Genomic DNA, 27,568 nt, shown 5'->3' with positions numbered 1-27,568 from the left:
AAGCTGTTGGAGGCTTTGGAGCTGGGCTAGAGACCAGGACTCTGTGGTCTGATGCCTCCACATGCTGCCCCATCACCAGGCTGTTCCTTGCTGGGCCCCCACCCCTTTCCTTGCAGTGGGGATAATGTGCACAGGCTTAGCCCCCCTCCCTGACCCTGGGAAGAACCTGAAGGGAGACCCAAAGGTGCCATAGGAGAGTAGGTTCCCATGGGTGAGGGGCTGAATGGAAGGAGAGTCTGGCTTCTCCAGTTCTGTCTTCCAGCCCCAGGAACTCTTCCCGCCTGCCAGGCCCCATGCATAGAATTAAAGTGCATTCACGCTCTCAAGGAATTCTTGCAAACCCTCCTAGGTGGGTGCTGTTAGCAGCCCGATTCTACCCAGGAGGCCTTGAGGCTCCGGGAAAGTGGCCTGCCTGAGGTTGGTGGTAGAGAGGAGCTAGAACCCACCACTGGTGCCTCCAGACCCCTCCCCTCCCCTGCCCTAAGAGAGTCTGGGGACCCTCTTCCATCTCAGCAGGGGCCTTAGGACCCCAACTCTGACCAGACACAGGAGTCACCCTGCTTTGGAGGGGTCTGGGTCACCGTGGGGGGCTGAGTGGTGCCCCATGTTCTACACTCAATCTAAGAGTAGGCCTTGCTCTCCTAAAGGGCCGGAGCAGTGCCGGTGCTGGCGACGGAGGCGAGGACGATGACGCGCGGGGGACGCCAGGCTCGGACCGCGGCGGCATGACGTCCGCAGGTCAGGGGGACCCCCTCCCCGCCCCCCAAGCCGGTCTTGCTGTCCGCCCACGCGTCGGCTGGCTGGTCTGAGAAGTTCCGTCTGGGCCCGCCAGAGGGCGCCCGGGGGCGGTGGAGGGGGCTGGAGCGGGGGAACCGGGAAAGGCCGCGGCCCAGTGGGTCCCGCCCCGCGGGGTCTGCGGAGGGTCAGATGGATGGCCAGGGAATCCGGATTCAGGGGCGCTCAGTGGAGCCGGATTCTGGCGATTGCACGCCCAGGGATTCGTAGTCGAGCATTCTGAGATGCCCGGGCGGCTCGGATGCCGTCCCCCACGACCCTCCAGCCGGGAGGGAGCTGCTCCTGGATCGCGTCCGGGGCTGGTGTCCGGGCCCTGGCCCTGCGATGCCCCTGGTCGAGGAGAGGACACTTGAGAATCCACGAATAGGGGTCGGGAGTGGGAGTCCACTCTTTGGGGGGTGCGCCCCCTACAACCCCTTCCGGGCCCGCCTCGGCCCCGCCCCGGCCCTAGGCCCCGCCCCGCCCACTACCCTCGGCCGGGCTGGGAGCCCCGGGGGCCGCCGCAGCCGCCAGAGCGCCCGCCATGCGCGCTGCCCCCGCCGCCCCGCTGCTCCAGCTGCTGCTCCTGCTGGGACCGCGGCTCGAGGCTGCGGGCGTCGCAGAACCGCCGCTGCCCGCCGTGGTCCTTGCCATCCTGGCCCGCAATGCCGAGCACTCTCTGCCCCACTACCTGGGCGCGCTGGAGCGGCTGGACTACCCCCGGGCCAGGCTGGCCCTCTGGTGAGAGAGACCCGGGCATTGGCATCCACCGGGCATCTATCCCCCAACCCCACCGACAGTCCGGGCTCCAGATGGCCCCATCTGCTCGCTGCCCAGACACCACCCAGACAGGCCCCTCCCTCGCAGATAGGCCCTCCGCAACCCGTGTCCCCGGACAGGACCCCTTATCCCCCTGGCCCTGCAGACTGACCTCTGAGGCCTTAGGTTGACACAGGGACACCATTCCCTAATTCTGGCCCCTATTCCTCCTCTTGGGACCTCCTCTGGGTGTAAGTTGGGCCCAGTCCCTCTTGCCCTAGCCCTCAGAGCTGAAACTGAACCCGTGGGACCTGTGGTTGGCCTGATTTGGAGTGGAGCAGACAGGAGCAGCTGGCGTCCCCTGGGGCCCGATGTGGCACAGACCAGCAGGACTCCGGGTTCCTGGGGAGCCCGTGAGGGTGCTGTCAGCCCTGGGCTCCATGCTGCCCTATGGGGAAGTCACACCCGTTCCCCCTTCCCCTGGGCTGGTTCCAGCCTCTCTCAGGAGAGGGGCTGGGTCCTGCGGCCAAGGGCAAAGCCCCCTTCCTGCAGTCTCTCCCCCTAGGCGTCCCCACAGGGCACTGGAATCAGAGGCCACAGTCTGTGGAAGCCAGAGCAGGGAGGAGTCCCAAGCTGAGGTTGGGGATAAACTGAGAGAAATGACCAAACTACCCTCCCTTCCCAACACATCAGAGTTGGGCTGGGTTGGAGCCAGTGGCCTGGGGAGGCTGCCCACAATTACTAGTTTGGGAGTTAGTTAGTTCCCACCCATAGAAGACTTGACACGTAGTTAATCTTCACTTCTGGGGAATTGACTTAAAGGGGCAGTATCACCTAAAACCTGGGCTCTTGGCTAAGCCCCCTGCACCCCCCTCTGTCATGAGAGCCCCTTCAGAGAGGCTACTCGTGGTGGCAACGGAGCTCGGGCCCATCAGCATTTCTCAGGGACGCTCAGAGTGTGGTTTGGTCGTTATTACAACTATCTGGTGGAGGGAAGCAGCAGCTCCTCTGTCCAGTCCTGACTCAGAGAGTGGAGGCGCCTGACCTGTGGTCACACAGCAGGGAAGGAAGGTAACCAGAGAATGTGGCAGGTATGTTCCTCAAAGTTGAGGTACTTTTCATCCTTCAAAATGCATTCGAGTTCTGTCATCTCAGCCCCTGAGCATGCCAGGACAGCTTAAAGTTACAGGGAGAAAGTGAAGCCCAGAGAGGGTCAGAACCTGCCTGAGGTCACACAGTGGATCACAGACCTATGATTGGGACCTGGCTTCCTGCCTTCCTCTGGAGCACACCTGCCTCCTCTGCTCCCAGGAGAGGCCAGCCCTGCAAGTGTTGGTGCTCCAGGGGTCAAGGCTGCCTCAGGGTTTGGTCCTTCGGTGGCTGTGCCCCCTCACCCTTCTTCCTCCTGTGTCCTCAGGTGTGCCACAGACCACAACGTGGACAACACCACAGAGATGCTGCAGGAGTGGCTGGCTGCTGTGGGCGATGACTATGCCGCTGTGGTCTGGAGGCCTGAGGGGGAGCCCAGGTGGTGACCTGAGGGGGACGTTCTGGGGAAGAAGGACGACAGCTGCAGCCCAGAGAAGGAAAGGGACAGCCCCAAGCCACAGCCTCCAGACCAGGGCTCTGTCCACCGCCCTGCAGAGAGGGACACCACATGCACCTACCCCATGGGAACATCTCATCGTTTTACCCCCTCAGGTCCTACCCAGACGAAGAGGGCCCTAAGCACTGGACCAAAGAAAGGCACCAGTTTCTGATGGAGCTGAAACAGGAAGCCCTGACCTTTGCCAGGGACTGGGGGGCCGACTATATCCTGGTAAGAAAGCCTGGCCTACAATTGGGCTTCCCACAGGTGGTGGCACCTGTCCTTGACAGAAATCTTGGCGTGACTTAACCACCTGTAGGCTGGCTCCTTCAGCTAGCAACCTGGGTCAGAACCCAGATCAGATATTGAGCTTGGATCCCTATGCTTGAGCTCAGACTCGGTACTAAGCCTGGATCCCTGAGTCAGAGCCCAGGGTATATACTGAGACTCGATCCCTGGGCTAGAGCCCAGAGTATAAACTGAGCCTAGTTCCCAGAACTAGAGCTCAGAGTACGTCTTTGGATTTACTTCCTAAAACTTCAGATAAAGTTCTTAGATCAGCAGCTCGGGTGTAATCTCTGGACCCAATCCCCGAGCCAGTGCCCCAGACTAGATCCTTGGTCCAGAAACGGATCTACTGGTTTATAGGTTAGACCTCTCTGAGGGAACCCTGTTGGATCCTGGGAGACTTTCTGGGTTTCTGGAAATCTGGAATGATCCCACTCAGTGAATCCTTGGGGGACCGCAGCCCAGACAAGGCTGGGGCCTGTGACAGCCCCCTCCCCACAGTTTGCAGATACGGACAACATTCTGACCAACAACCAGACACTGCGGTTTCTGATCAAGCAGGGGCTGCCCGTGGTGGCCCCGATGCTGGACTCTCAGACCTACTACTCCAATTTCTGGTGTGGGATCACCCCCCAGGTAAGGCCGTGTTCGGGGGCCTCAGGAGGTTTGAGGTCTGGGAGGAGGGATGTGGAGAGACTGAAGGCCTTAGGGTCTGTGGGCCCCGGCAGGGGAGCAGTGTGCTGGGGATGGAGGGGCGCCCTCTCACAGCCCGGAGCCACCCCTTCCCCAGGGCTACTACCGCCGCACAGCCGACTACTTCCCTACCAAGAACCGCCAGCGCCGGGGCTGCTTCCGTGTCCCCATGGTCCACTCCACCTTCCTGGTATCCCTGCGGGCGGAGGGGACAGAACGGCTGGGCTTCTACCCCCCTCACCCCAACTATACCTGGCCCTTCGACGACATCATCATCTTCGCCTACGCCTGTCAGGCTGCTGGTGAGGACAGCTCTCCTTGAGCATTTCTTCCAGGCCTCTAGGCCTTTGCACATGCTATTCCCTCTGCTTGGCGTGCCCTTCCCCACTCTGCAATTAATCTTTTTAATTCCTGTTTGTCCTTCAGGTCGTAGCCTTTCTTGGGCCCACTGCCCCAGTAGGTTAGATGTCCTTCTGGCTGTCCCCACCATGGCACTTTCATGTATTCCTTCATTAGGCAAATATTTATGGGACACCTACCAGGTGCCAGGCACTGGGGAGACAGTGGTGAGTAAAATCAGGCAGTCTCTGACCTCCTGGATCCTCCAGTCCAGTCAATCAAAGGATCACGCAAATCAATGTCCAATCACAATGACAGGAAGAAGAGCTTTTTGGTTATAGATGTTTTGGGAGCTTAGACTAGAGTTAACCTGTCAGGGAAGGCTTCCTGGAGGATGTAAACTTTGGGGCTGAGATCTAAAGTATGGGCAGACATTAACAAGGTAGACAGAGCAGGACAGAGCATTTTAAGCAACGGGACCAGCAGGTGCAAAGGCCCTGTGGTGGCAGGGGACGCAAGAAGGCAGGCAGCTGGAGCACAGTAAACAAAGGGGGCATGGTGCAGGCTGAGGCAGGAAAGGTAGGCAGGGGCCAGCTTGTGTGGACCTGATGGGCAAGCATCTGGTCTTTAGCCTATGGGTGTCGGGCAGCCATCAGAGGATCACGTGATTGGATTTGAACACTAGAAAATATCATTCTGTTGTTGGTGGTTATTTTTAAGATGAAGGTTACTAGAAAGTGTTTGGGTTTGGGGAATTCCCTGGCGGTCCAGTGGTTAGGACTCTGTGCTTTCTCTGCTGAGGACTCAGGTTTGATCCCTGGTCAGGGAACGAAGATCCCGCAAGCTGTGCAGCGCAGCCAAAAAAAAACAAAAAGAAGAAAAAGTGTTTGGGTTTGGATGGGATAAACCCAGTTCTGAGGAAGAGTGGAAGTTGAGAGTGAGACAGAGATACTGCTGTTGGAATAAAGATCTTGAGAACGCTACAGAGAATGTATTTCACAGTGTGTACTCACGGGTGGCGAGGACATGAAGGCTGTCTGGTGGGTGGAGAACTCTGCTTGTGGCGAGGTGAATTAGAAGTGATGATTTAATCAAGAAGTGTTGCACTTGGGCAAGCAGAGTGTGAGAAGTGTCCAGGGAGAAGAGTGTCATCTTTTTTTTTTTTTTGTGCATGAGGTGCTGGCAACATCTGCAGTGCAGAGATGCAGGAAGAAAAAAAAAATCAAGTGCAGAAAGCAAGTGAAGGTGAAACAAATACATGGAGAAAAAAATAAGAAGAAGCAAAAGTATTTCCTTTTTTTTTTTTTTTTTTTTTTTTGCCACACCGGGCGGCTTGTGGGATCTCAGTTCCTCAACCAGGGACTGAACCCAGGCACGGAATCCTAACCACTAGGCCGCCAGGGAATTCCCTATTTCCTTATTTTTTCATTCCTACCTCTGCTTTGAGTATCAGCTGCTCTTTATTGGTCAGCGGTTTGTAGGAATTTCGTGAACAGGGGTTTTGTCTCCATCATTCATGCTTCCACCACCTGCACTGGGCCAGGCTCTGTGCTCAATGCTGGGCCTGGGGTTAACTTTTTAATAGATACCATGTGCCTGCCCTGGAGGACTCACAGTCTATAGAAGACAAAGGCTAAATAAATAATTATAATAAAGATGATAAACATTGAAGGAATAAAAAAGGCCACTCTGGCTGCCAGGTGGAGGACAGCATGGTGGGGGCAGGCGAGGGGGTGGGGCTAAGTGTAGGGATCTGGGCAAGAGGTGATGGTGCTGGATTGGCGAGGGGGTATGGGCAGAGGTGGGAAAGATTTAGGGGGTGGAGCAACGCCCAGTGGCATCAGGTGGCTGTAGCCAGGTGTGAATTTGCCTGCTCCTTCCTCACCTTGATCCCCCGAGGGCAGGGACTGTCTGTCTTTCTCACCACCATCGTTCCAGCAGCCAGCTGGTGCTCTAGACGCGTCTATTGCATGAATAAACCATTTCGGCAGGAAGATCCCTTAGATATTGTTTGAGCCAAGCCGTTTCTCCCTCCAAGCCCAGGTGGGGATGCCGGGTCCCAGAGAGGACTCACGTGGTGGGCCACTGGCAGGACTGGGGCTAGGACCTCCCATCTGGGTTCTGAGAGCCCTACCCTGCACTCCAGTGCTCACTCCGCCTCTCTCCACAGGGGTCTCGGCCCACGTGTGCAATGAGCACCGTTATGGGTACATGAACGTGCCTGTGAAATCCCACCAGGGGCTGGAGGATGAGAGAGTCAACTTCATCCACCTGATCTTGGAAGCGCTGGGTGAGGGCTGTGAGCCGGTGTGTCCCCCCTCCCCACTGCTGGGGTTGAAGCCTCTCCCCAGCTCATTCCCTGACTCTGGGCAAGTCCCTTTTCCCGCTGGGCCTCAGTCTGCCCATCCGTACAATGGAGGCAGGTGGATTCTGTGATCTCCTGCTGGGTGTTCTGCCAAGGGGCAGGAACGAGGGGGGCTAGGACTCCAGGGCTGCCGCTGACTAGAGCCAGTAGGGACTCCTGATGGGGGGTTGCTTTCCTCTGCAGTGGATGGGCCCCCCATGTGGGCCTCAGCTCATGTGTCCCGGCCCCCAAAGAGGCCCAGCAAGATGGGGTTTGATGAGGTAAGTCCTCCCGGCCTGCAGGATTGGGGCCAGGAGGTGGGTGGACTCTCCCCTCCCCCTGCACGCACTCCCCTGCCTCCCCTCCTCCTCCAGGTGTTTGTCATCAGCCTGGCCCGCCGGCCGGACCGCAGAGAGCGCATGCTGAGTTCGCTCTGGGAGATGGAGATCTCTGGGCGTTTGGTGGATGCCGTGGACGGCCGGTGAGGCTTCCTGGGTGGGGATAGGACCCTGTGCAGCCTGTGGGGACCGGGTGGTCCATCACGGCTCCCTGGGGGTGGGAAAAGCAGACAACGAGCTGAATGAGTTTGCCGTTCTAGGAGGTGTTCAAACAGGGCCTGAGTAATTCTGTCTCGGGGAGTCGCAGGGCAGACAGAACAGGACAGGCTGCCCTCCCTCAGCCCACCTGAGGGAGGAGAGTACAGTGGTTAAGGCCCAGGGTCTGGAGCTTCTGGGCGTGGTCACCAGCTGTGTGACCTCCATCTCTCAGCCCTACTGTGTAAACGGCGAGTAACTGCTTTCCTCTTAGGGGTTTGTAAGGGTTCAGTGAAGATTTAGCCAGGGCCTGAAATGTAGTAAGTATCCCAAAGGTTAATAATGTCTTCATTACGATTATCAGGGTTATTCTTTTCCATCCTGAACTTAGGTCCCTGATGGGCGGGGCGGGGGTGGGAGCAGGCCAGTCGTGTTCCCCCGGCAACCAGGGGTCACACGGCCCCACGTGCCCACTGCTGTTTGCTGCATATGCCCCAGCCCTGTGGACTGCAGGATGTCCATCCTTCGCTTGGGCCGCTGCCTAAGAAGTATCTGCCACGTTCCCCGCATTCATCCTGGGGTGTGTCCCCCTCAGACTTCTGCCCCCTCCCCTTAGGATCCCCCCCGCCCGAGGTGGCAGTGGCTTTCCAGGTCCAGTCACTGATGGCTTCAGGCCACACGAAGCAGTAACAAGACTGAAGCCTCCTTCCAACCAGACTCCAGTGTGACTGTCCGCAACTTGCACAGGCCAGTTCCCCCTGGACAGGTCCCTGGCGGGCACCCCTGACCCCCTTATACCATCTGCCTCAGGATGCTCAACAGCAGTGTCATGAGGAACCTCGGCGTGGACCTGCTTCCTGGCTACCAGGACCCCTACTCGGGCCGCACGATGACCAAGGGCGAGGTGGGCTGCTTCCTCAGCCACTACTCCATCTGGGAGGAGGTGAGGACCCCCATCCACTGCTCTGTGCCAGCACTCGTGTGACCGGGGGTTGACCGAGCACGCTAACAAAGACCCGGCCAGCAGCTTTCAGCCTCCTAAGGGCCCAACCCTATACCTTATTCACCCTGCGGTCTCCACTGAGCACCTACTGTGTGCTAGGAGAGCTTCTGCTCTGAGAACACGGAGGTGAACAAGAAGAATGCAGCCGGTCCCTCCTGGGGCAAAGGGACCAGAGCAGGGCGCAGAAATCAAGAAAGAACTAAGCTTGCCACGGAGGGGGGATGTACAGGCTGTTCGAGAGTGCAGACTGGCCTGGCCTCCTGGCCTCCTGTGGGGTCAGGGTGGGCCTCGCCATTGAGGGGCAGGGAGAGGAGCCTTCTCAGCAGAGGAAGACAGTGCGGGCACAGGCCCTGGGGCTGAAGGAGTTGGGTGTGTTCTGTGTGGGAAGAAGAAAGGCCTAGGGCTTGGCCAAGCGGCCTCAGCCCAGGGCTGGGGTGTGAGTGCCCGGGAGAGGTCACTGCCTGGACACGGCAGGAGAGGACCCGGGCCTGGCCCTCCAAGGGGCGCCCCCTCCAGGAGGTGGAGCACAGACTCACTCCTTGTTTTTATTTTCTACTGTAGCCAGAATATGGATGGGCGTGTGAGCTTATATTTCTGCTTTTCTGCTACCTCTGAACAGATTGAAGGATGATGTACGTTTCACCACTTACTGAGCTGATCTCATGCTCTTTTCACATTTCCAAAAGTTACAAAAAGTATTTTTTCTCAGGGATGTGTGGGGCTAGGGTCTTCCTCCACCCCCCTCCCCCAAGCCTAGCTTCCTCGAGGAAAGCTCCAGAGGCGGAAGTGAGGAGCCAGGCCCTGGAGTCCAGCAGATGCGGTTCAGATCCCAGTTCTGCCACTTCCTGGCTGTGTGTCCTTGGACGAGTGGGTTCATCTCCCTGTGTCTCCATCTCCTTGCTGCAGTACGGGGACATCGTACCTCCTGAGGGTCCCTGGAGATGAACACTGTGGCCCCAGTGCTCAGTGACTGCAGCAAGGGTTCTGATTGCCATTGTGATCTGCTTGGAGAGCAAGACTCTGCCCTCTGGACCCGTCTTCCATCAGGAGAAACCACTCAGAGATGGGTCCCCTTCCCCGAAGGTCACGTAGCACAAGGGCAGGGCTCACAGGCCCCCTTGCTTTGCCGGCCTGATTCGCGGCCAGGGGTGGAGGGAAGAAGGGAGGCCCCCCCAGCCTTCAGCAGCTGAGCGACGCAGCCAGGGCTGAGCATTCGGCCTGTAACTGAGGCCAGGAGCGTCTGTCAGGGTCAGCCAGGTGGGAGGGGACAGCCCGAGTCTAAAGAGGCTCCCCCACCGTGTACCACAGGTGGTTGCCCGGGGCCTGGCCCAGGTCGTGGTGTTTGAGGACGACGTGCGCTTTGAGAGCAATTTCAAGATGCGGCTGGAGCAGCTGATGAAGGAGGTGGAGGCGGAGAAACTTCCTTGGGACCTGATGTAGGCAGCCTTTGCCCCCAGGGGCCAGGGAGAGGGGTGGGCCTCCAGGGGTCTGCCTCCTCCTGAGGGGTCCTGGGACATCTACAGTGACTCCTGGGACCCCTGGTGTCACCTGCAGCTACCTCGGCCGGAAGCAGGTGAACCCTGAGGAGGAGGCAGCCGTGGAGGGGCTGCCGCACCTGGTGGTGGCCAGCTACTCCTACTGGACACTGGCGTACGTCCTGAGCCTGGCCGGCGCCCACAAGCTGCTGGCCTCCCAGCCCCTGCGCCGAATGCTGCCCGTGGATGAGTTCCTACCCATCATGTTTGACCAGCACCCCAAGTGAGCCTCAGATGGGGGCAGGGCAGGGTCAGTCTGTCCTGAGAGCCCACCTCAGCAAGTAGTAAGTCCCCTCACTGGGCAGGTGGAGAGACTGAGGCTGGCAGGGCTGAGTCACTTCCTTCTGGTCACCAAGGAATAGCCCAGCTTAGCCTTGGAGTCAGACCAATCTATGTGTGAATTCTGTGATGCCCTGTGGTTTTCAGTCAAGCGATTTTCCTGTTCTGTGCCTCAGTTTCTCCATCCGGAAAATGGGGATAAGAGAAATCCTGCCTCAGGATTAGATGGGGAGGGCGGTCAGGTGCTCTGGGGGTGAGGTGCCTGGCTCCGGGCTGGCATGGGTCTGGGTGGAGGGGCCTACCCCAGCCCCCCTGAGCCAGCCTCCCGCCTCCCAGCGAGCAGTACAAGGCACACTTCTGGCCGCGGGACCTGCGGGCCTTCTCAGTCCGGCCCCTGCTCGCTGCTCCCACCCACTACGCGGGGGACGCTGAGTGGCTCAGCGACACAGAGACGTCCTCGCCCTGGGACGATGACAGCGGCCGCCTCATCAGCTGGAGCGGCTCTTATAAGACCCTGCGGGACCCCCGCCTGGACCTGGCCAGCAGCAGTGGGCACAGCCTCCATCCCCACCCACAGGATGAGCTCTAGGTGCGCCTCGGTTTTCTCTCCCCTTTAACGACTGACTCTGTGTTTGGGTCTCCCTTTCCTCTTCTCAGCTGTCTTCTCTCTCTCCCTCTCCCTGTCTCGGGCTTTCTCTCTCTCTGTCTCTGTCTGTATCTTTGACTGTGTCTGCATTTCTCTGTCCACCTCTAACTCCCTCTCTCTCGCTCTCTTTCTCTCTGTCTATCTCTATCTCTTTGTGTCTCTCACTATCTCTGTGTCTGTTTCTGTCTCTGTCTCTCACTGTCCAACTCTAGTTCTTTCTACTTCTCTCCTCTTACCTCTCTTGTCCCACCAGGTCAGGGTGGTGACTCCAGAGAAGCACCCGGGAATAGGCCATAGCTGTCCAGGGAGCAGAGCAAGAGCCGCCACCAGGAACCATAGACCCAGTAGAGACCTGGCTGCCACCTTGGGCATGGCCACTCTGCCCTCTGGACCCACCTTCCATTGGGAGAAACCACTCAGAGATGGGTCCCCTTCCCCAAAGGTCACGTAGCACAAGGGCAGGGCTCACAGGCCCTCTTACTTTGCCAGCCTGATTCAGGGCCTGGGGTGGAGGGAAGAAGGGAGGGCCCCCAGCCTTCAGTTTCAAGCTGGGCGGACACAGGAGCCCTGCCCCCAGCTAAGGACCCAGCTGCTGGGGCCCCTCTGCCGCCTTCTACCTCCACCTCAGCTCCCTACCCAGCTTGACACATGGGTCTCACCTGCCACCCTCTTCCCTGGCCAGTGGGAAGTGCCGGGAGGTGGGAGGAGGACCCAGCACACAGTAGGCCCTCAATAAAAGCTGGCTGGTATTGCACTTCATACTTTTTAACTCATGGTTGAGCCTCTTTGCGTGTCCTGAGGGCTGGGAGGGAGGCGTTCCTGATCTGTGGTTGAGCAGGTGGAGAGACAGAGAGGGGAGGGCAGCCTAGAGAAGGAGTCAGGCGATTGATCTGGCATGACCTCCTTAGTCTGCTCATTGGTAAAGTGGAGGTGGGAGGAGAAGTATCTCACGGGCCAGGTGGGTATAAAGTAGCCAGGCCTGGAGCCCAGCCCACAGTGAGTGCTTTACCCACTGCGGCTGTCATGGTCATCACCGGCCTCACCTTGCTGGCCAGGGTGGGCCCAGGCCAGACCGAGGGCTGCTGAGGCCTCCCTGCCTTTGGATCTTCACTTGTGCAGTTGGAACCCCTTCCCTGGAAGTGGCTGGGGAGATCCAGGGCTCCCCTCCCGCCCTAACTAGTGTGGCAGCCAGAGGGCGTAAGGTGGCAGAACCTGGACCTTGTGGGCCAGGGCGCCCTCTGCTGGTTTGGGGCCAACAACGGGAAGGGAGCCTGGGGCATTTGGAATCTGCCCCCTGTGCTCTGGGTTACTTCCAGCAGCTTCACCTTCTTCTGCTCTCCTGCTTGGGAACTGCTGGCCTTCCTCCCTCCCCACCCCTGTAAGGCCCAGCAACTGTCTCCAGTGCCTGCACTCAGGCAGCCGGAGGAGATGGGGAGGTGGGTCCTTGTCTTGTCTGTAGCTGCCGTGGCCTCCACCAGCGCAGGACCTGCCATCTCCAGGTTTCCTTCTTCAGAGGAGCCTCTCCCTCATGCAGCCCCTTGACTTGGTCTTGTAAGCACCTGGGTCCTGGCAGAGTCAGTCAGGCACCCCCTGGGGCTGGGCTTTCCCTCCTTCCGTACCAGGGATGAGGTCCCGCTGGCCTGGCTTTGGTTCCAGAGCCTGGCATGGCTCTGAGAAGGACTTTGGGCCAGAGCTGTGGAACGGGTGCTTTGTTCATTCCAAGACCAAAAGCCATTGATTCTGGATGGCTATGACCTTGAGTAAGTCACTTCTCCCTTCCAGGCTCCAGGCGTCCCTTTCATTCATTAAAGTGAACATTTATTGAGCACCCTCTGTGGGCCACGTTTAGATACTAGGGATACAGTGGTGAATAAAACTGTCCCAAAAAATCCCTGACCTCACAGAGCTGACGTTCTAGTGAAGGAGGCAGACAAAAACAGAGAAGCAAATATTGGAGGGTGGTAAGTCCTACAGAACAAAATGAGGGAGGAAATATCAAGCATGAGCTGAGAAGGTAACACATGAACAAAGACTTCAAGGAAGTAAGGGGACGAAGTATGGGGATATGGGAAAGAAGACCATTCTAGGCCAAGGGGGCAGCATATGCAAAGGCCCTGAGGCCGGAACAGGACTGGCAGGTTCAAAAGACAGGGAAGATGCCACTGTGGCTGGAGCAGAACGAGCAAGGAGGAGCCAAGTTCTGGAGGTGATGGAGCCAAGGTCAGGGCCAGAGCACGGAGGCCCTTGGAGGTCATTTTGGCTTTTACTCTGAGACAAGGAGCCCCTGGAGGGTTTGAGGCAGAGAAATGACACAATCTAATTTTTATTTTAACATGATTACCCTGGCTGCTGTAATGAACTGTAGTTGGATCCAGGGTAGAAATAGGGAGATGGGTTAGAAACCCATTGTATTAATCCAAGTGAGACATGATGGTGCCCCAGACCAGGGTGTTAACAGTGGGGGTGGTGAGAGGCAGCGGCAGAATTTCAGGCGGACACACTGACACGCCACCGCTGGGAGCTGCTCCCTGCGCTGCCTAGCAATGGTCAACCCCTCTGTGTTCTTCCACATTGTCAGCGAGCCCTTGGGCTGCATCTCCTTCAAGCTGTTTGCAGACAAAGTTCCAAAGACAGCAGAAAACTTCCATGCTCTGAGCACTGGGGAGAAAGGATTTGGTTATGAGGGTCCTCCTTTCACAGAAGTATTCCGGGATTTATGTGCCAGGGTGGTGCCATCATGGCACTGGTGGCATCCAGCTACAAGGAGAAATTTGATGACAAGAATTTCACCTTGAAACACACAGGTCCTGGCACCTTGTCCGTGGCAAATGCTGGACCCAACACAAGTGGTTCCCAGTTTCTCATCTGCACTGCCAAGACTGAGTGGCTGGATGGCAGGTGTGTGGTCTTTGGCAAGGTGGAAAAGGGCATGAACGGTGTGGCAGCCATGGAGCACTCTGGTTCCAGGAATGGCAAGACCAGCAAGAAGCTCACCACTGCTGTCTGTGGACAACTGTAATAAATCTGACTCGTGCTTTATCTTAAACATCAGCCCATTCCTTCCGTAGCTCGGTAGAGCATCCCTCACCCTCATCTGCTCGTGGCATCCTATAATCTTTGTGCTTTTGCTGCAGTTCTTTGGGTTTCACATTTTCCATTCCCCGCTCCAAGTCTAGCTGAATTGCAGAGTTAAGTTTATGATTATGAAATAAAAGCTAAACAGCAACAGAGAGAGAGAGACCTAGACAGATTGAGGATGATGTCAAAGTTTTGGACCCAAATTACTAGAAGAATGGAACTGCCATCAACAGAAATGGAGAAAACTACAGAGTGTGGGGCAGGGGACTGGCTTGGGGGCGGGGCAGGAGATCATTTTCAGATGTGCTACATTTGAGATTCAGGCGCAGGTTGTCAATTAGGAGCTAGATACACGAGCCTGGGATTCAGGGGTCGGGTCTGGGCTGGAGATAGAAGCTTGGCATCCCCTGTCCTGACCCAGAAGTCCTGGCCCCAAACCACACACTCCACCACCTGTTACCTAGGGAGCTGGTTGAAATGCAGATTCCTGCCCCCTCCTAATTCTCCTGCCCAGGGTTCTGATTCAGTAGGTTGTGGGTGAGGCCTGACTGTTTTTGAACAAAACTATCGCAGGTGATTCTGAGGAGCTGACAGGTTTGGGAACTGTAGCTAAATCTACATACAGTAAAATTTACTTTTATTTTTTATTTTTTTGAATGAATGATTCTTTAAATTCTATAGTGCTTTACAATTTTCAAAAGTTTCACACACATGATTTCATATAATTCCATAATAACCCTGTTTTTCCCCTAACCCTCTACTGCACCTCCCCCTTCCCTGTCCCCACTGGTAACCCCTAGTTTGTTCTCTGTATCTAGGAGTCTGTTTCTTTTTTGTTTTATTCACTAGTTTGTTGTATTTTTTTTAGATCCCACATATAAATGATATCATACAGTATTTGTCTTTCTCTGTACTTTGATGATTTTTGACAAATGTAAACAGTCATGCCACCAGTACTACAATGAAGATATGGAATATATACATCCCCCCAAAAAGTTCTCCTCTGCCTCTCTGCAGTCAATTCCCTTTTCCCACCCCAGTCCCTGGAAACCACTGATCTGTTTGCTGTCCCTGATTTTGCCTTTTCCAAACTGTCACCTGGATGGAATCATGTAGTACCTGGCCTTTTGTGTCTGTCTTCTTTTATCCAGTATCATGTTTTATTTGGAAGTTTTATACAAAACTGAGCTTTAAAGTCTTCCCTAATATTTTATACCACAGTGTCTAATCCTAATATATATTATGAAGAATGAAGTATGAAATTTTCATCAAGACTTCCAAACGTCCCCCACTACCCACCAGACTACTCAGATGCTGTGTAAATATTTTGGTTTTCTGTGGGTGCCCTGCTCTGAAAAAAGGCTGGGAAGTCTTGCTCCAAGGCATACCCACTGCTTGGGGGGAGGCATGGAGAACTGCGAGAAAGTGAGAGTGGGGATGGGTCAGGGGCAAGAACCAGGTCTCCTTCTCGCTCCTGCTGGACCACTTCTAATCTGCTCTTCCCCCCCACCCCGCTACTGCCACAATAGTGTGCAAACCAAGAGACAAGGGGCTTTGCTATGAGTAAACGGCAGCTTTTGGGCATTGGCTGTTTGCCAACCGTTTTGCCTGCTTGGGGCGCTCTTTGTCTTCCTTCTGGTTTCTTAGCCGAATTGTAGATGCTGGAGAATTCCCTGGCGGTCCAGTGGTTAGGACTCCGCACTTTCATTGCCGAGGGCCCTTGTTCAATCCCTGGTGGGGGAACTAAGGAGGAACCCCTTAAACAGCGGGGCGGCCAAAAAAAAAAAAAATGAAGGAATGCTGGAGAAGAGCCCTCCGTGCAAACCTACTAGTCACAGCGTAGGCCCTGCGGGCAGAGAAAACTGGCTTGAGTTGTCTCAGCCCCTTCTAGCTCTATGACCACGGGCAAGTGTCCTGACCTCTCTCTAGGCTCAGTCTTCTGCTCTGTAAAATGGGATTATACTCAAGCCAACCTCACCGGATGTTGTGAGGATTCATTGAGCTGATGCAGGTGAGCGCGGTGCCTGGCATAGAGGGAGTGCTGCACTGAGGGTCACTGGTATCACGGTGACCCTCCAGACGATGACCGTGAATCAGGATGGACTTGGGTGGTCTGCCTGAGTCAGAGGAAAAAGTGGGGCAGGGCAGAGGAGGGTGTCTCTCTAAACAGGTAATCTAATTTCCAATTTCACCTCTGCCACTTAACTATCTGTACCCCTTGAGCCAGGTCCTTCTCCTCTCTGTGAAATGTCTGTTTCCCTTTCATTAAAATGAAGGGGCATGACCAGATTTGCCCTCCAAGATCGCTCCCGGATGGTCCAGGAAGTGGTTCTCAAACTTTAGAGTCCAAATTTTACAGTGCATCCGAATCACCTGGAGAACTTGTTAAAACGCAGATTGCTGCTCCCCCCGCCCCCCCAGTTTCTGATTCAGTAAGTCTGGGGTGGAGCCTAAACAATGTGTATTTCTAACAAGTTCCCTGGCGATGCTGATGTCGCTGGTACAGGGACCCCACTCTGAGAAACGCTGCTTTGGGCCACCGTAGAACCTGGACTCTCTTCTCAGCTGAGTCCAGCGTCCATCCAATCTCAGAGGCCCAGGGTCAGTGAGGTGCTGGTTAAAGGTCCAAGAGGAGCCAAGCCTTGATAGGGCCTGGAAGAATTTTCTCTCCCTACTCTACCCACGACTTGAAATCTCTAAAGTCACCTGAAAGAAAACGTTAGACCCTGTTTGGAGCACGGATTCCTTCTCCCCAGGGTTATGCTGTGACCATTGCATCAGGGCCCTGGAGGAAGTGCTCCAAGATGGAAACAACTGGTAATCAGGCCCTAGAGCAAATGGAGAGGTCGCTCCAGAGCCTAAGGACTCGGGCCATCCCCCTGGCGGGAGCTGCACGCAGGGCTGGGTCCAGCGCTGGAGCTGACAGCTCCTCCTTCACCTGTGGTTATCTGCAACGAACAAGAAAAGCCCACGTTCATTGTTGCAATTTAGAGACACAGAATGAGGAAACTAAAATCGTCAGTGTTAACATTTTGAGATAGTGTCTTCTGGTTAAAAATTTAAAAAAAAAATCTTTTCTTACTTAAGCTGGGTGGTGGCTCCATTAGTGTTTATTTCACTGTTATTGTTACGATTACATTTTTTGGCCGCACCGCGCGGCATGCAGGACTCCTACTTCCCTGACCAGGGATGGAACCCACGCCCCGTGAAGTAGAAGCGCGGAGTCCTAACCACTGGACCGCCAGGGAAGTCCCGACTTTATTATATACATCTTTAAATGGAACATATGCATTATGTTTGGGTTGAATTGTGTCCCCCAAAAGTTAATATGTTGAAGTCCTAACACCCAGTACCTCAGAATGCAACTTGATTTGGAAATAGATTTGTTGTAGTTGTAATTAGTTAGGATGAGGTCATACTGGACAAGGATGGGTCCCTAATATCCACTACAGCTGATATCCTTATAAAATGGGGAAATTTGGACGCAGACACACACACGTGGAGAAGGCCATTGGTAGACTGGAGTTCCGCTACCAAGGAACTACCAAAAGCTAGGACCAAGGCCTGGACCAGATCCTTCCCAAGCACCTTCAGAGGGAGCGTGGCCCTGCCAACACCTTGGTCTCAGACTCCTGGCCTCCAGAATTGTTTAGTTCTGTTTAGTTTCTGTTGTTTCATTCACCCAGTTTGTGGTACTTTGTCAAGGCAGCCCTAGGAAACTAATACACATTACATACCCTCTTTTGTTCACAGTTTTACTTTTTATTTATTTTTAAAATTTTGGCCGCCTCTCACGATATGAGGGATCTTAGTTCCCCGACCAGGGATCAAACCTGTACCCTGTGCAGTGGAAGCGCAGAGTCTTAACCACTGGACCGCCAGGGAAGTCCCTGTTCACAGTTTTAAAAAGAGGATATATAAGTGTAATACAAGAAACACCCATATATCCTCCACCCGAAATTTGTAGTTTTTTTCTCTGTGAATATATATCTATATCCCTCCTCAGCCTCCCAAACAAATACATGGTCTTATACTGAACTTGCTATTCCTACAATCTATTTTTTCAACCAATAGATCACGATTATCTTCTCCAACAAGTTTTTTTTTTTTAACGCAAAGTTTTCTTTTCTTCTTCTTATTTATTTATTTTTGGCTGTGTTGGGTCTTCATTGCTGCGCGCGGGCTTTCTCTAGTTGTGGTGAGCGGGGGCTACTCTTCGTTGTGGTGCGGGGGCTTCTCATTGCGATGGCTTCTCTTGTTGTAGAGCACGGGCTCTAGGCACACGGGCTTCTGTAGTTGTGGCACGTGGGCTCAGTAGTTGTGGCTCGCGAGCTCTAGAGTGCAGGCTCAGTAGTCGTGGCGCACGGGCTTAGTTGCTTCGTGGCATGTGGGATCGTCCTGGACCAGGGCTCGAACCCGTGTCCCCTGCTTTGGCAGGCAGATTCTTAACCACCGCGCCACCAGGGAAGTCCCTTTTTTTTTTTTTTAATATTTATTTATTTATTTGGCTGCGCTGGGTCTTAGTTGCGGCCTGCAGGATCTAATTCCCTGACCAGGGATCATACCCACGCTCCCCCTCCAGGGAACGTGGAGTCTTAACCACTGGACAACCAGGGAAGTCCCTCCAACAAGTTTTTAATCTGCTGATTTTTCTTCTGACTGAAAACATATTCCTTTGCAAAAATACTTAAACATTACAGAAATTTACACTTTACAAGTGAAAAATCTCTGACTCCACCTTCCAGAAATAAACACTCCTAAGTGTTCAGTGTCTAGTCCTCCAGATTTTTTTACATGTACGTATTAACATACACAGGTTATTTTCCTACAGAAATGGCATCATGGTCGACTTACAGCTTTGCACCTTGCCTTTTACTTTTCTCAGCTATATGTTTTGGAAACCTTTCCACATTCAACAATTGATCTGTCTTATTATATATATATATATATATATATATTTTTGGCTGCACTGGGTCTTCGTTGCAGTGCACGGACCTCTCACTGCGGTGGCTTCTCTTGTCGCAGAGCACGGGCTCTAGACGTGTAGGCTTCAGTAGGTGCAGCACGCAGGCTCACTAGTTGTGGCCCGTGGGCTCTAGAGTGTAGGCTCAGTAATTGTGGTGCATGGGCTTACTTGCTCTGCGGCATGTGGGATCTTCCCGGACCAGGGCTCGAACCCGTGTCCCCTGCATTGGCAGGCGGATTCTTAACCACTGCGCCACCAGGGAAGTCCAGTTACATCAATTTTTAAACCTACCAGCAATGTGTGAGACTGCTTGTTTCCCAATGTCCTCATCAGTGCTAGGTAGTGCTCTTAAAAGAAAAAGTGGCCAGTGCTGGCCAGGCTTGGAGTGGCTTGAATTCAGAAAACACGGTCCAGCAATCCAAAGTGATATCAGGGAATTCCCTGGCGGTCCAGTGGTTAGGACTCCATGCTTCCACTGCAGGGGGCACGGGTTTGATCCCTGGTCAGGGAACTAGATCTCACAACTAAAAGATCCTGCATGCTGCAAAGAAGATCCCGCAAGCTGCAACTAAGGCTCGGCGCAGCCAAATAAATAATATTTTTAAAAAAATTCCTGTTCTCTTTCCCATCGCACGTCCTTCCTGCAAGCCGCTTGATGCAGCCAAAACAACAACAACAACAAAAACAAACAAAAAAAACAAAGTGATATCAGAATAACTCAAGTTCTTTACCTGCATTTCTCAAACCCCACAAAAGGGACAGATATACAGACCACAGCTATGCTTTAAAAATTCCTCTTCTCTGGGACTTCCCTGGTGGTCCAGTGGTTAAGACTCCGAGCTCCCAATGCAGGGGGCCCGGGTTCGATCCCTGGTCAGGGAACTAGATCTCACAACTAAAAGATCCTGCATGCTGCAAAGAAGATCCCGCAAGCCGCAACTAAGACTTGGCACAGACAAATAAATAAATTAATAATATTTAAAGAAAAATTCCTGTTCTCTTTCCCATCGCACGTCCTTCACCCACTACAGGTGTCCCTGCGCCCCTGTCTTCAGCACCCCTTCCTCCCTGTTGCCTGTCTCTAAGATTTTCCTCCTCCTCCTTCCTGTCACTCGCTTCTAGTGTGTGCATGTGTGTGTATGTGTGTGTGTGTGTTGAGGGTGGTGACCTCTCAGTCCTGTCCATTCTCAGATTCTCCATCACAAAAGCCCCGAAGAACTGCACTGGCAGAGAAAAACCCTCCTCAGATGGTGGGTAGGGGACAAAACCACAGAGGCAAAATCCTTCAGTGGGTGGGGAGGGGAAAGCTTTAATCATTTCATCTGGGCACGTTACAGGGGTTGGCTGTGTACTCCTTGAAGACCGAGCGGGATGTGTTGGTTTGGTGTCCCTCACCCTGGGCTTAGCACACAGTAGGGACTTAATAAATGTTGGTTCATTGAATGTGGGAGCACTGAGAAATGATCAACAACTCTGCGTTGCGGGTGGCAAGAGACGTTTTACAGAGATGTTTGACCTAGGCCTGGAAACAAGAAGGCTATCTTGGGCAGCAAAAATGACATCACTTCTTCTGAAGCGGGGGGGGGATAAGGTGGGGGAAGTTAAAGGTGAGGGAAGGTGGGAGAAGGTGGAGAGAATTCCACTGGATGAATTTATGTTTCTCTATGAAAAAGGAGAGTTGTCATATGGGATGGGGAAGAGGCAAAGATTTGGAAAAGCACACATGGCGGGCTTCCCTGGTGGCGCAGTGGTTGAGAATCTGCCTGCCAATGCAGGGGACATGGGTTCGAGCCCTGGTCCGGGAAGATCCCACACGCCGCGGAGCAACTAAGCCCGTGCGCCACAACTACTGAGCCTGCGCTCTACAACCTGCGAGCCACAACTACTGAAGCCCTTGCGCCTCGAGCCCGTGCTCCGCAACAAGAGAAGCCACTGCAATGAGAAGCCCACGCACCACAACGAAGAGCAGCCCCCACTCACCGCAACTAGAGAAAGCCCGCACACAGCAACAAAGACCCAACTCAGCCAAAAATACATAAATAAATAGATAGATAGATAAATAAAAAGCCAACGTGGGGAGGTGGAGGGGGTCCAGGGATAAATTAAACCATTGTTGGGCAGTGGTGAGAGCTCAGCTGAGGGTGGAGGAAATGATCTGTGCATTTGATCTTTGCAGAGACTCAGGTGGTTGGATTACAGTAGGGATTGGGGATCCATCATTTATTCAACAGGGAGAAAATGAACGGGGCAAGGGAGTGGAGGGCTCCCTAACACTGAGGAATGAATGCCATAAGCATTAGACAGTAGGCGGGAAGGCAGAAGAATGAGTTCTGTTTGGAGAGGGGGGAGCTGGAACTTAAGATTTCAGGTGGACCAGTTGTGTGACCCTGGGAGTGCATGGCTGAGGTGCAGGGAAGGTCATGGAGATGAGGATGTCAAGGAACTGAGGCCAGGATGGCCCTGAGGATGTTAAAGTCTCCCAGAATCCAGGGCGGCTGCGTGAGCCACGTGACAGCCCCCCATGATTGGCTGGCAGTGAAGCGTAGTTGAGAAGATGGAGACTCAGCGAGAACTTCAACGGAGTAGGTCTGTACACAACAGCGGCATACAGTGTGCAGGAGGGCAGTGAGGAGCAAGGGGAACGCGGACCCTTCCTCCCACCTGGACAAAGACAGGCGATGTGGGAGGCGGAGAGAGGCTGGGTGGTGTGCAGAAGCGGGCTCCATCTCTGCACCAACAGGGGAGGAGAGACAGGGCTGTATTTCCAGAAGCAGCGCGCAGCTCCGGACAGTAACATGTTTCCTGACCCCTGAGCCCAGTGGCCTAATATGAATCAGAGGGAGTAGGCTAGAAGTTGGGCTTTCCTCTGAGTTAGGGGAACCGATGAGGGCTGAAGGCAGGGTAAAAATGGCGGAGGCGGGAAAGCTAGGTCATGAACGGCGAGGCAAGCCCGGGAGAGGCAAGCCCGGGCCAGGCCCGTCAGTGGCGTCGCGCGTCTCCATGGCGACGCTACGCGTGGCCCGGAAGAGGGCGGAGCTTCTGATGGGCGGGGCATCTCTGTGACGCCAGGGGCTGGGCCTAAATGGCGAAACCCGAGAGGCTCCCGGGGGGGTTTGAACTGGCCAATGGGCGAGCTGCCGACCGGGTGTCTGAAAAGGAGGAGGAAGCGGGGAGGAGTCGCCGCCAGAGCTGGACTGCATCCGCCGCGGCGTCTCCATGGCAAGACCCTGGCCTCCGACTTCAACGACTTCATAAGGAGGCGTTTCTGGGCGCAGCCGTGTCGCTCCTGGTGAGAGGTCGCCGGCAGGCGGGAGCCAGGGCGCTCCGGGGCGCCCCGCGGCCGCCGCCGGGCCTGGTCCCCACGGGTGGGGTGGCCCCCGCCGAGGTCGCCGGGTCCCGCTGTCCCCCCCGGGCCGCCCCCGCCGGCACCCTCCGGCGCGCTCGTCCAGTTCTCGTCAGAATCTCGCCCCCCGTCCCGCCCACCGGCGCGGGCCTTCTCCTCCTCCCGCTAACGGGCGGGCCTTTCCTCACCTGGCCACCGGCAGGGCTCTGCTCCCTCCGGGCTTCGCCCTTCTCTCTATGGGCAGAAACTGGTCCCCTCCTGCCCGCTGGTGGGTGGTCGTCCCTTCTGTCCGCCGACGGAGACTGGCCCCGCGCCCTCTTGCCCGCCGGTGGGCGTCGCCCCGTCCGCCTCGCCCTCCCTGAGGGCCTCGGCCCGGCAGTTATTTGCCGCCTCCTCGTAGGCAGCGCAGTCCCCGGGGACCGCCTCCGCGCTGCCCTACCCCGTTGGGTGGGTTCACCTGTCCAGCGGGCCTCCCGGGGATCCCGCCCCGCTCTCTGCACGACCCGACGTCGAACCCGCTCTAACTCGGATACTAAATCCCAGCGGCCGCTGCTTCGCCCGGGAGGATTTTCCCTGTGCCGTCGGGGCACCCACTCGCTGCTTAGCGCCCCTTTCCCCCTGCAGCCTCCGCTCCTTCCTCCTTCAAATACTATTGGTCTTCTCGGGTGTCTATTCTGCCGGGAACGCCCTTCTCCTAGGAGACAGTTGCCCTGGCTCCGCCCCGAATATCCCTCCCGCTCCCTGCGCCGGTTCCGGCCCTTTGGGGCCCACTTAGAGCCTAGCGGTTTTCTGCCGCCCTCCTCGCCCGCGAGCCAGCATCTCAGGTTTCCCCCCTGGTGGCCACCCACCTTTCCTCCCGCGTGGGGTCTGGGTGTGGTGGTCCTTTACTTCGAAGTTCCGCCCCCTGGCCCTCCCTGGGGAGGGGAGCTCTCACCGCCCCGCCCACCGGGTCGCTCAGCCTCTCCTATCTCCCCCCACTTTGGCAGGACAGTCAGTTGCTGTGCGACTTGGACAGCAGAGGAGCACCTCCCAAGTTTTCATCCAACTGTCACCCCCAAAGCTTACACTCTCCTCCCCTCAGGACGTTTGATGCCGGGCCCCTGAGATTCTCACTGACACGCCCCTCTGGGTCCCCCTGAGCAGAGCCTGCTGACCCAGTTGCCCACCTTTGCGGCTTTGATGCCTAACCATGTCTGCCTCATCCTCAGGCGGCTCCCCCAGGTACTGCCATCGTGGGGGGGCGCCTCCGCCACAGGGCAGGGAAAAGCGGGCAGGGGCTCCCAGGCCAGGCTCACTGGAGGATTCTCTTTTCAGCTCTCTGTTCTGTGTACTGAAAGCCTGGGCCAAAACATTTAAAAATAATTTTTAAGAGGAAAGAGGAAAATGCAGGCATGTAATCCCAGCTCTGCCTCTCTCTGGCCCTCCCTCCTCAGGTGCCCCAGTTCCTGGTAGCAAATAGGATCACCATCGTTGTCATTGGAGTACTAGGCTCAGATCCTTTTTGAAAGGAGGCTAGGTGTAAATAAATAACAACCACGTAAGAGGTGGACGCAGCAGTTAGTCAGATGTTGGTGGAATCCAGGTAGTTTGATTTAAAACCCGCTGAGGGTGAGAGCTTTCTCAAATCTATTGGCTTCAAGTGAACAGAAATGTTCTAAGTGAGGAGGGAAAAAAAAAAAAACCCCTCTGCTCAGATTTGGTATTCCTTGGCTAAATGATTAGTAGGACTCAAATTTTTTTCTTTTATATCAAGGTGTGATATACATACAGCAAAACGTATGCTAAAGTGCTTAAGAATTTTTATGTTGCATTATTTTTTTCCAAAATAATGGAGGGCGAGGGCAAGGTCATATTTTGGGGGCTGTCATCAGGCAGTGGGATGGATCAAATGTACTTTCCAAATCCCTTCCCATCCTGGAATTCTTGGATTGACTGCTGCCAGATTTTGGAGATTAAACTTTTGCTTTATTTGCAAATTTGGTGATGGGGCTGTTTATGTATAAGATGAATTACACGTGGTATTAAAAAAAAATCCGTAAAAGCAAAAAGAACCCTGCCTCTTAGGTGCTTAAAGAGTAGCAAGCGGAATATTTTGGGAAATAGTCATTTTTCATCCTCTTATTTGAATATTTGACTATTAATTTTATGAAACTGAGTCACAGAGACCTTGTTCCTGAGCTTATGCCTCTGTCTTTTCATGGCAGTCATTCACTGAGCATTGCTCCAGGCGGTGTCCTGGGCACTTTCACCCTTGCCCAAACTAGTATGCTGGCTGTTGCCCACGTGCTACCTGCTTTTTTGTCTCCTGACAGACAGGATGACAGCTGGGCTTTTCAGTAAAAAGTCACAATACGTGTGATGCGATGGCAGGTTAAAAGGCCAGCCCTGCGAATGCCCATCACCCCCTGCTTCCATCCCCCTGCCGGGCACACCATGAGTGTTTGATGCTTGTGTAAAGGGAGCCAAATGATTCCAGACTGGTTCTCCTAGCCGTGGACTCGTTAGACACCATATGTAGTATATAACTTCGGGAGATCTAAGAAATAGAAGAGCCCTAGTTTTCTGCTTATAATCTGCTTCTTGTGCCTGGGTACAGGTTTCCATCGTGTGAGAAGAACAGAGTAACAAGTCTCACGCAGAAAAAGGTCTTGAGGACACCTTGTGGCTCACCCAGTGTGAGTGTGACGGTAGGTGACATGCGCCCGGAGCAGCCCCGTGGTCTGTGGCGCTGCCAGAAAAAACGCTTCTGCTGGCAGCCCGGTGGCCAGGTGCTCTGTTAGGTGCCTTCATGCATAGCCTGCTGATTGATTGGATTTGGTTTTGCCTGTGGTAACGCTGCCGGGTGTGAGGAGGTTGTGTTAACCTAATCCTTCCAGACAAACTTCAAAAATCTTAAAACAGAATTTTAAAAACAAAAGACATGAAGGAAAAAAGAAAAAAGTAAAAAAAAAAAAAAAAAAAAAAAAAGAATGGGGATTGACAGGAGCTGGTGGTAGGCGAGGGGTATGTGTTCAGCCCTGCTTAAGTGGTCTTTAGAATCCATACAGCCTTCTCATCTCGGCATTTCCTCCAGCTTTCTGTCTTCATCGTCTTTTATCTACCTGCTGCTTGAAGTATTTTGCACCGTAACCGTTCTGTGCATGTCCCGTGCTAATCCGCATGCCCCATTCAGATTCCGGTGCAGGAGGACTCGCCTGCTTTCCATCTGTGCTGCGCTGAATCTCAGGAGGAGTTCTGCATTCCAGCAGGCTTGGAAAGAGATGCAGCTCTGAGGACCCCGGGGCCTGGGTTTGGGCTCTTTTGTAGAACTTGTGGGTCTCACAGACCCTTCTCTTGAGCGGACCTGCATCTCCCCGGTGGTCTTTAGCTGGGATCTCTGCAGGAGCCTGCTGAATGGCACGCCCGCCTCGCTTCCTGCCCGCATGCCAGTAGTTGGTGTCCTGCTCGCTTGTGGCTAGGCTTTCAGTGGCCCCCAGAGGCTGTGAGCTCGGTTTTTCACGCCCAGTTTACTCATCCACAGATCAACCTTTTTTGTGTTGTCCTCCCCCACCTGCCAGAAGCGAACCATGAAGGACCGCTCTTCAACTCCCCCCTTACATGTTCACGTGGATGAGAACACCCCTGTCCATGTCCACATAAAAAAACTCCCGAAAGCATCAGCGACCAACAGCCAGGTAGGAGCATGCCAGTGGGGCAAGGCCAAGGCTGTGGAGCAAGGTGACACCTCCCAGCTGAGCTCCTCACACTTCTAACTCCAAAGGTTTGAGAGACAGACACATTGGCTTTCTGAGGTCAGTTGCCTGGTTGGAAGGTAGGACGGTCACCCGGAAGTGGCAGCAGTAGCCTTAGTCAGAAGCGGTTCCCCAGCAGAGTTGGAAGCAGATGCCACCAGAGTGATGCCACGGACAGCTGCGTGGGGAAGTGACCCTGGGTTTGTCCCTTTCCACAGAAATCTCATAAGCGCGGAATGAAAGGGGACACCGTGAATGTGCGTCGGAGTGTCCGGGTGAAAACCAAGGTACCTTGGATGCCCCCTGGAAAATCATCCGCCCGGCATGTGGGATGCAAGTGGGAGGTAGGCTCATTCTCGTTCAGGCTTTTCTTCTCCGACTGGTCAGGTTCTAGCAGGCCTCACACTCTGTATGGTTCAGGGTCGGCGGGAGCTCTCAGAGACATCCCAGTAGGTCCCGCTTACTGAGCGCCTTGCTAAACCCTGAAAGTATGGGAATCTTCTTGAGTCCTGCCAACACTGCAATGCGGTAGGTCCCGCTCTCCCAAGGTGCAGATGAGGAAACCAAGGCTCAGAGAGGTGACGTCTCAGAGAGAGAGTAGCAGAGATGGAGTTAGGACTCAGGGGTGTCTCATTCTAGAGGCGGTACTCGTAGGCTCTCTGATTTGTATGTGAGGAGCTACATGTCTTGCCCCACGTAACTTTGCTAGTGTCCGAAGCATAATTTTAAAATATGTACCAGAACGTACATATCCAAGAAAGCATCTTCACTTTTACGGTTGCCCCATAAGAGACCATGCACGTATTCCATAGATGTCATCAAAACCACTGGAATAATCTCCTGAGGAATAACTGCCTTCCGTGTTAGTTGCCAAGGTTCCAAGAGAACTGTTGTCTTTTTTTAGCCACACCTCAAAACATTTTGCTTGTCCATCTATCCATCCATGCAGTAATTCATGCATTTCTTGCGACACTGCCGCACACTGGGGTTACAGCTGCAAACTGGCAGCTGTGCCTTCCTTATGCTTACATTCTAGTCAATTGCAGTGAAGAAACTCATTGACAAGACAAGGCCTGTGACTGTGTTTTAGACAAAGATCTCATTATTGGGACAAGTAAAGGGCTTGAGACTACAGTTGGCCCTCTGTATCCGCGGGTTCCACGTCTGTGGATTCAACCAACCACAGATTTAAGAAAAAAAAAAAAAATCCATAAAGTTCCAAAAAGCGAAACTTGAATTTGCTGTGTGCCAGCAACTACTGACAAAGCATTTACATTGAATTAGGTATTATAAATAATCTAGAGCTAATTTAAAGTATACAGGAGGAGGTGCCTAGGTTATGTGCAAATATTACACCATTTTATGCAAGGGACTTGAGCATCCTTTGATTTTGATATCCATGAGGGTCCTGGAACCAATCCCTGTGGAGACCAAGGGATGACTATACCTTAAGATGATGATGCCTGACCTATTTTGAAAGATTCTTTTTCTGAGAGCTTATTACTTTTAAAATTAGAAATAATAGTAATTAGTCTGAAGTTTAGAGTCATACTTCACTCTCTTGACTCCCTGATTTACCATGTTATCCCTAAGAGACAAAGGGAGTTTGGTATTCTAGGGAATAAATGAAAAGTGTTCTGACATATCTAATCAGTGAAATGTAAATTAG

General features: G+C 54.1%; 2 protein-coding genes and 1 pseudogene across 12 annotated transcripts in view; all 3 read left to right on the top strand.

Moving 5' to 3' along the window:
* Positions 1–900: 900 nt before the first annotated feature.
* On the top strand, positions 901–13,827 carry CERCAM (cerebral endothelial cell adhesion molecule). Of its 3 annotated transcripts, none has more exons than XM_068552350.1 (13): positions 901–1,515; positions 2,951–3,061; positions 3,235–3,352; positions 3,911–4,045; positions 4,200–4,404; positions 6,612–6,731; positions 6,990–7,066; positions 7,160–7,266; positions 8,129–8,261; positions 9,630–9,757; positions 9,876–10,079; positions 10,472–10,724; positions 13,586–13,827. In XM_068552350.1, exons 1-12 carry the CDS (start codon positions 1,319–1,321, stop codon positions 10,722–10,724), a joined length of 1,788 nt encoding a protein of 595 aa, XP_068408451.1. In that variant the 5' UTR covers positions 901–1,318; the 3' UTR covers positions 13,586–13,827. The 3 variants fall into 3 exon arrangements, with proteins under 3 accessions (XP_068408451.1, XP_068408452.1, XP_068408450.1); XM_068552349.1 differs by lacking the exon at positions 13,586–13,827 and adding an exon at positions 11,035–11,540 and having other exon boundaries at positions 902–1,515; XM_068552351.1 differs by lacking the exons at positions 2,951–3,061; positions 13,586–13,827 and adding an exon at positions 11,035–11,540.
* Positions 13,325–14,756, top strand: LOC137770021 (peptidyl-prolyl cis-trans isomerase A pseudogene; annotated as a pseudogene).
* A 7,194-nt stretch (positions 14,757–21,950) lies between these two features.
* ODF2 (outer dense fiber of sperm tails 2) overlaps positions 21,951–27,568 on the top strand; it is a 29,905-nt gene continuing 24,287 nt past the window's right edge. For 2 of the 9 annotated variants that reach the window (XM_068552344.1, XM_068552343.1), the window contains exons 1-5: positions 22,026–22,114; positions 23,250–23,389; positions 24,765–24,855; positions 25,726–25,842; positions 26,118–26,243. In XM_068552344.1, the coding sequence (XP_068408445.1) occupies positions 23,358–23,389; positions 24,765–24,855; positions 25,726–25,842; positions 26,118–26,243 (366 nt within the window). In that variant the 5' untranslated portion in view covers positions 22,026–22,114; positions 23,250–23,357. Of the gene's footprint in view, positions 22,115–23,249; positions 23,390–24,764; positions 24,856–25,688; positions 25,843–26,117; positions 26,244–27,568 lie in introns of all 9 variants that reach the window. The other 7 variants (XM_068552347.1, XM_068552341.1, XM_068552339.1 and 4 more) reach the window with 7 other exon arrangements.

The sequence above is a fragment of the Eschrichtius robustus genome, chromosome 10 (assembly GCF_028021215.1).
Source record: "Eschrichtius robustus isolate mEscRob2 chromosome 10, mEscRob2.pri, whole genome shotgun sequence".
Classification (NCBI taxonomy): Eukaryota; Metazoa; Chordata; class Mammalia; order Artiodactyla; family Eschrichtiidae; genus Eschrichtius; species Eschrichtius robustus.
The sequence above is the reverse complement of the archived record's forward strand: the minus strand, read 5'-3'. Positions and strand labels throughout refer to the sequence as shown.

Coding starts and splice junctions, on each gene's coding strand:
- CERCAM (XM_068552350.1), top strand. CDS start 1,319: ATGCGCGCTGCCCCCGCCGCCCCGCTGCTCCAGCTGCTGCTCCTGCTG. Junction 7,067..7,159: donor GCAAGATGGGGTTTGATGAG/GTAAGTCCTCCC, acceptor CTCCTCCTCCAG/GTGTTTGTCATCAGCCTGGC. Junction 10,080..10,471: donor ATGTTTGACCAGCACCCCAA/GTGAGCCTCAGA, acceptor CCCGCCTCCCAG/CGAGCAGTACAAGGCACACT.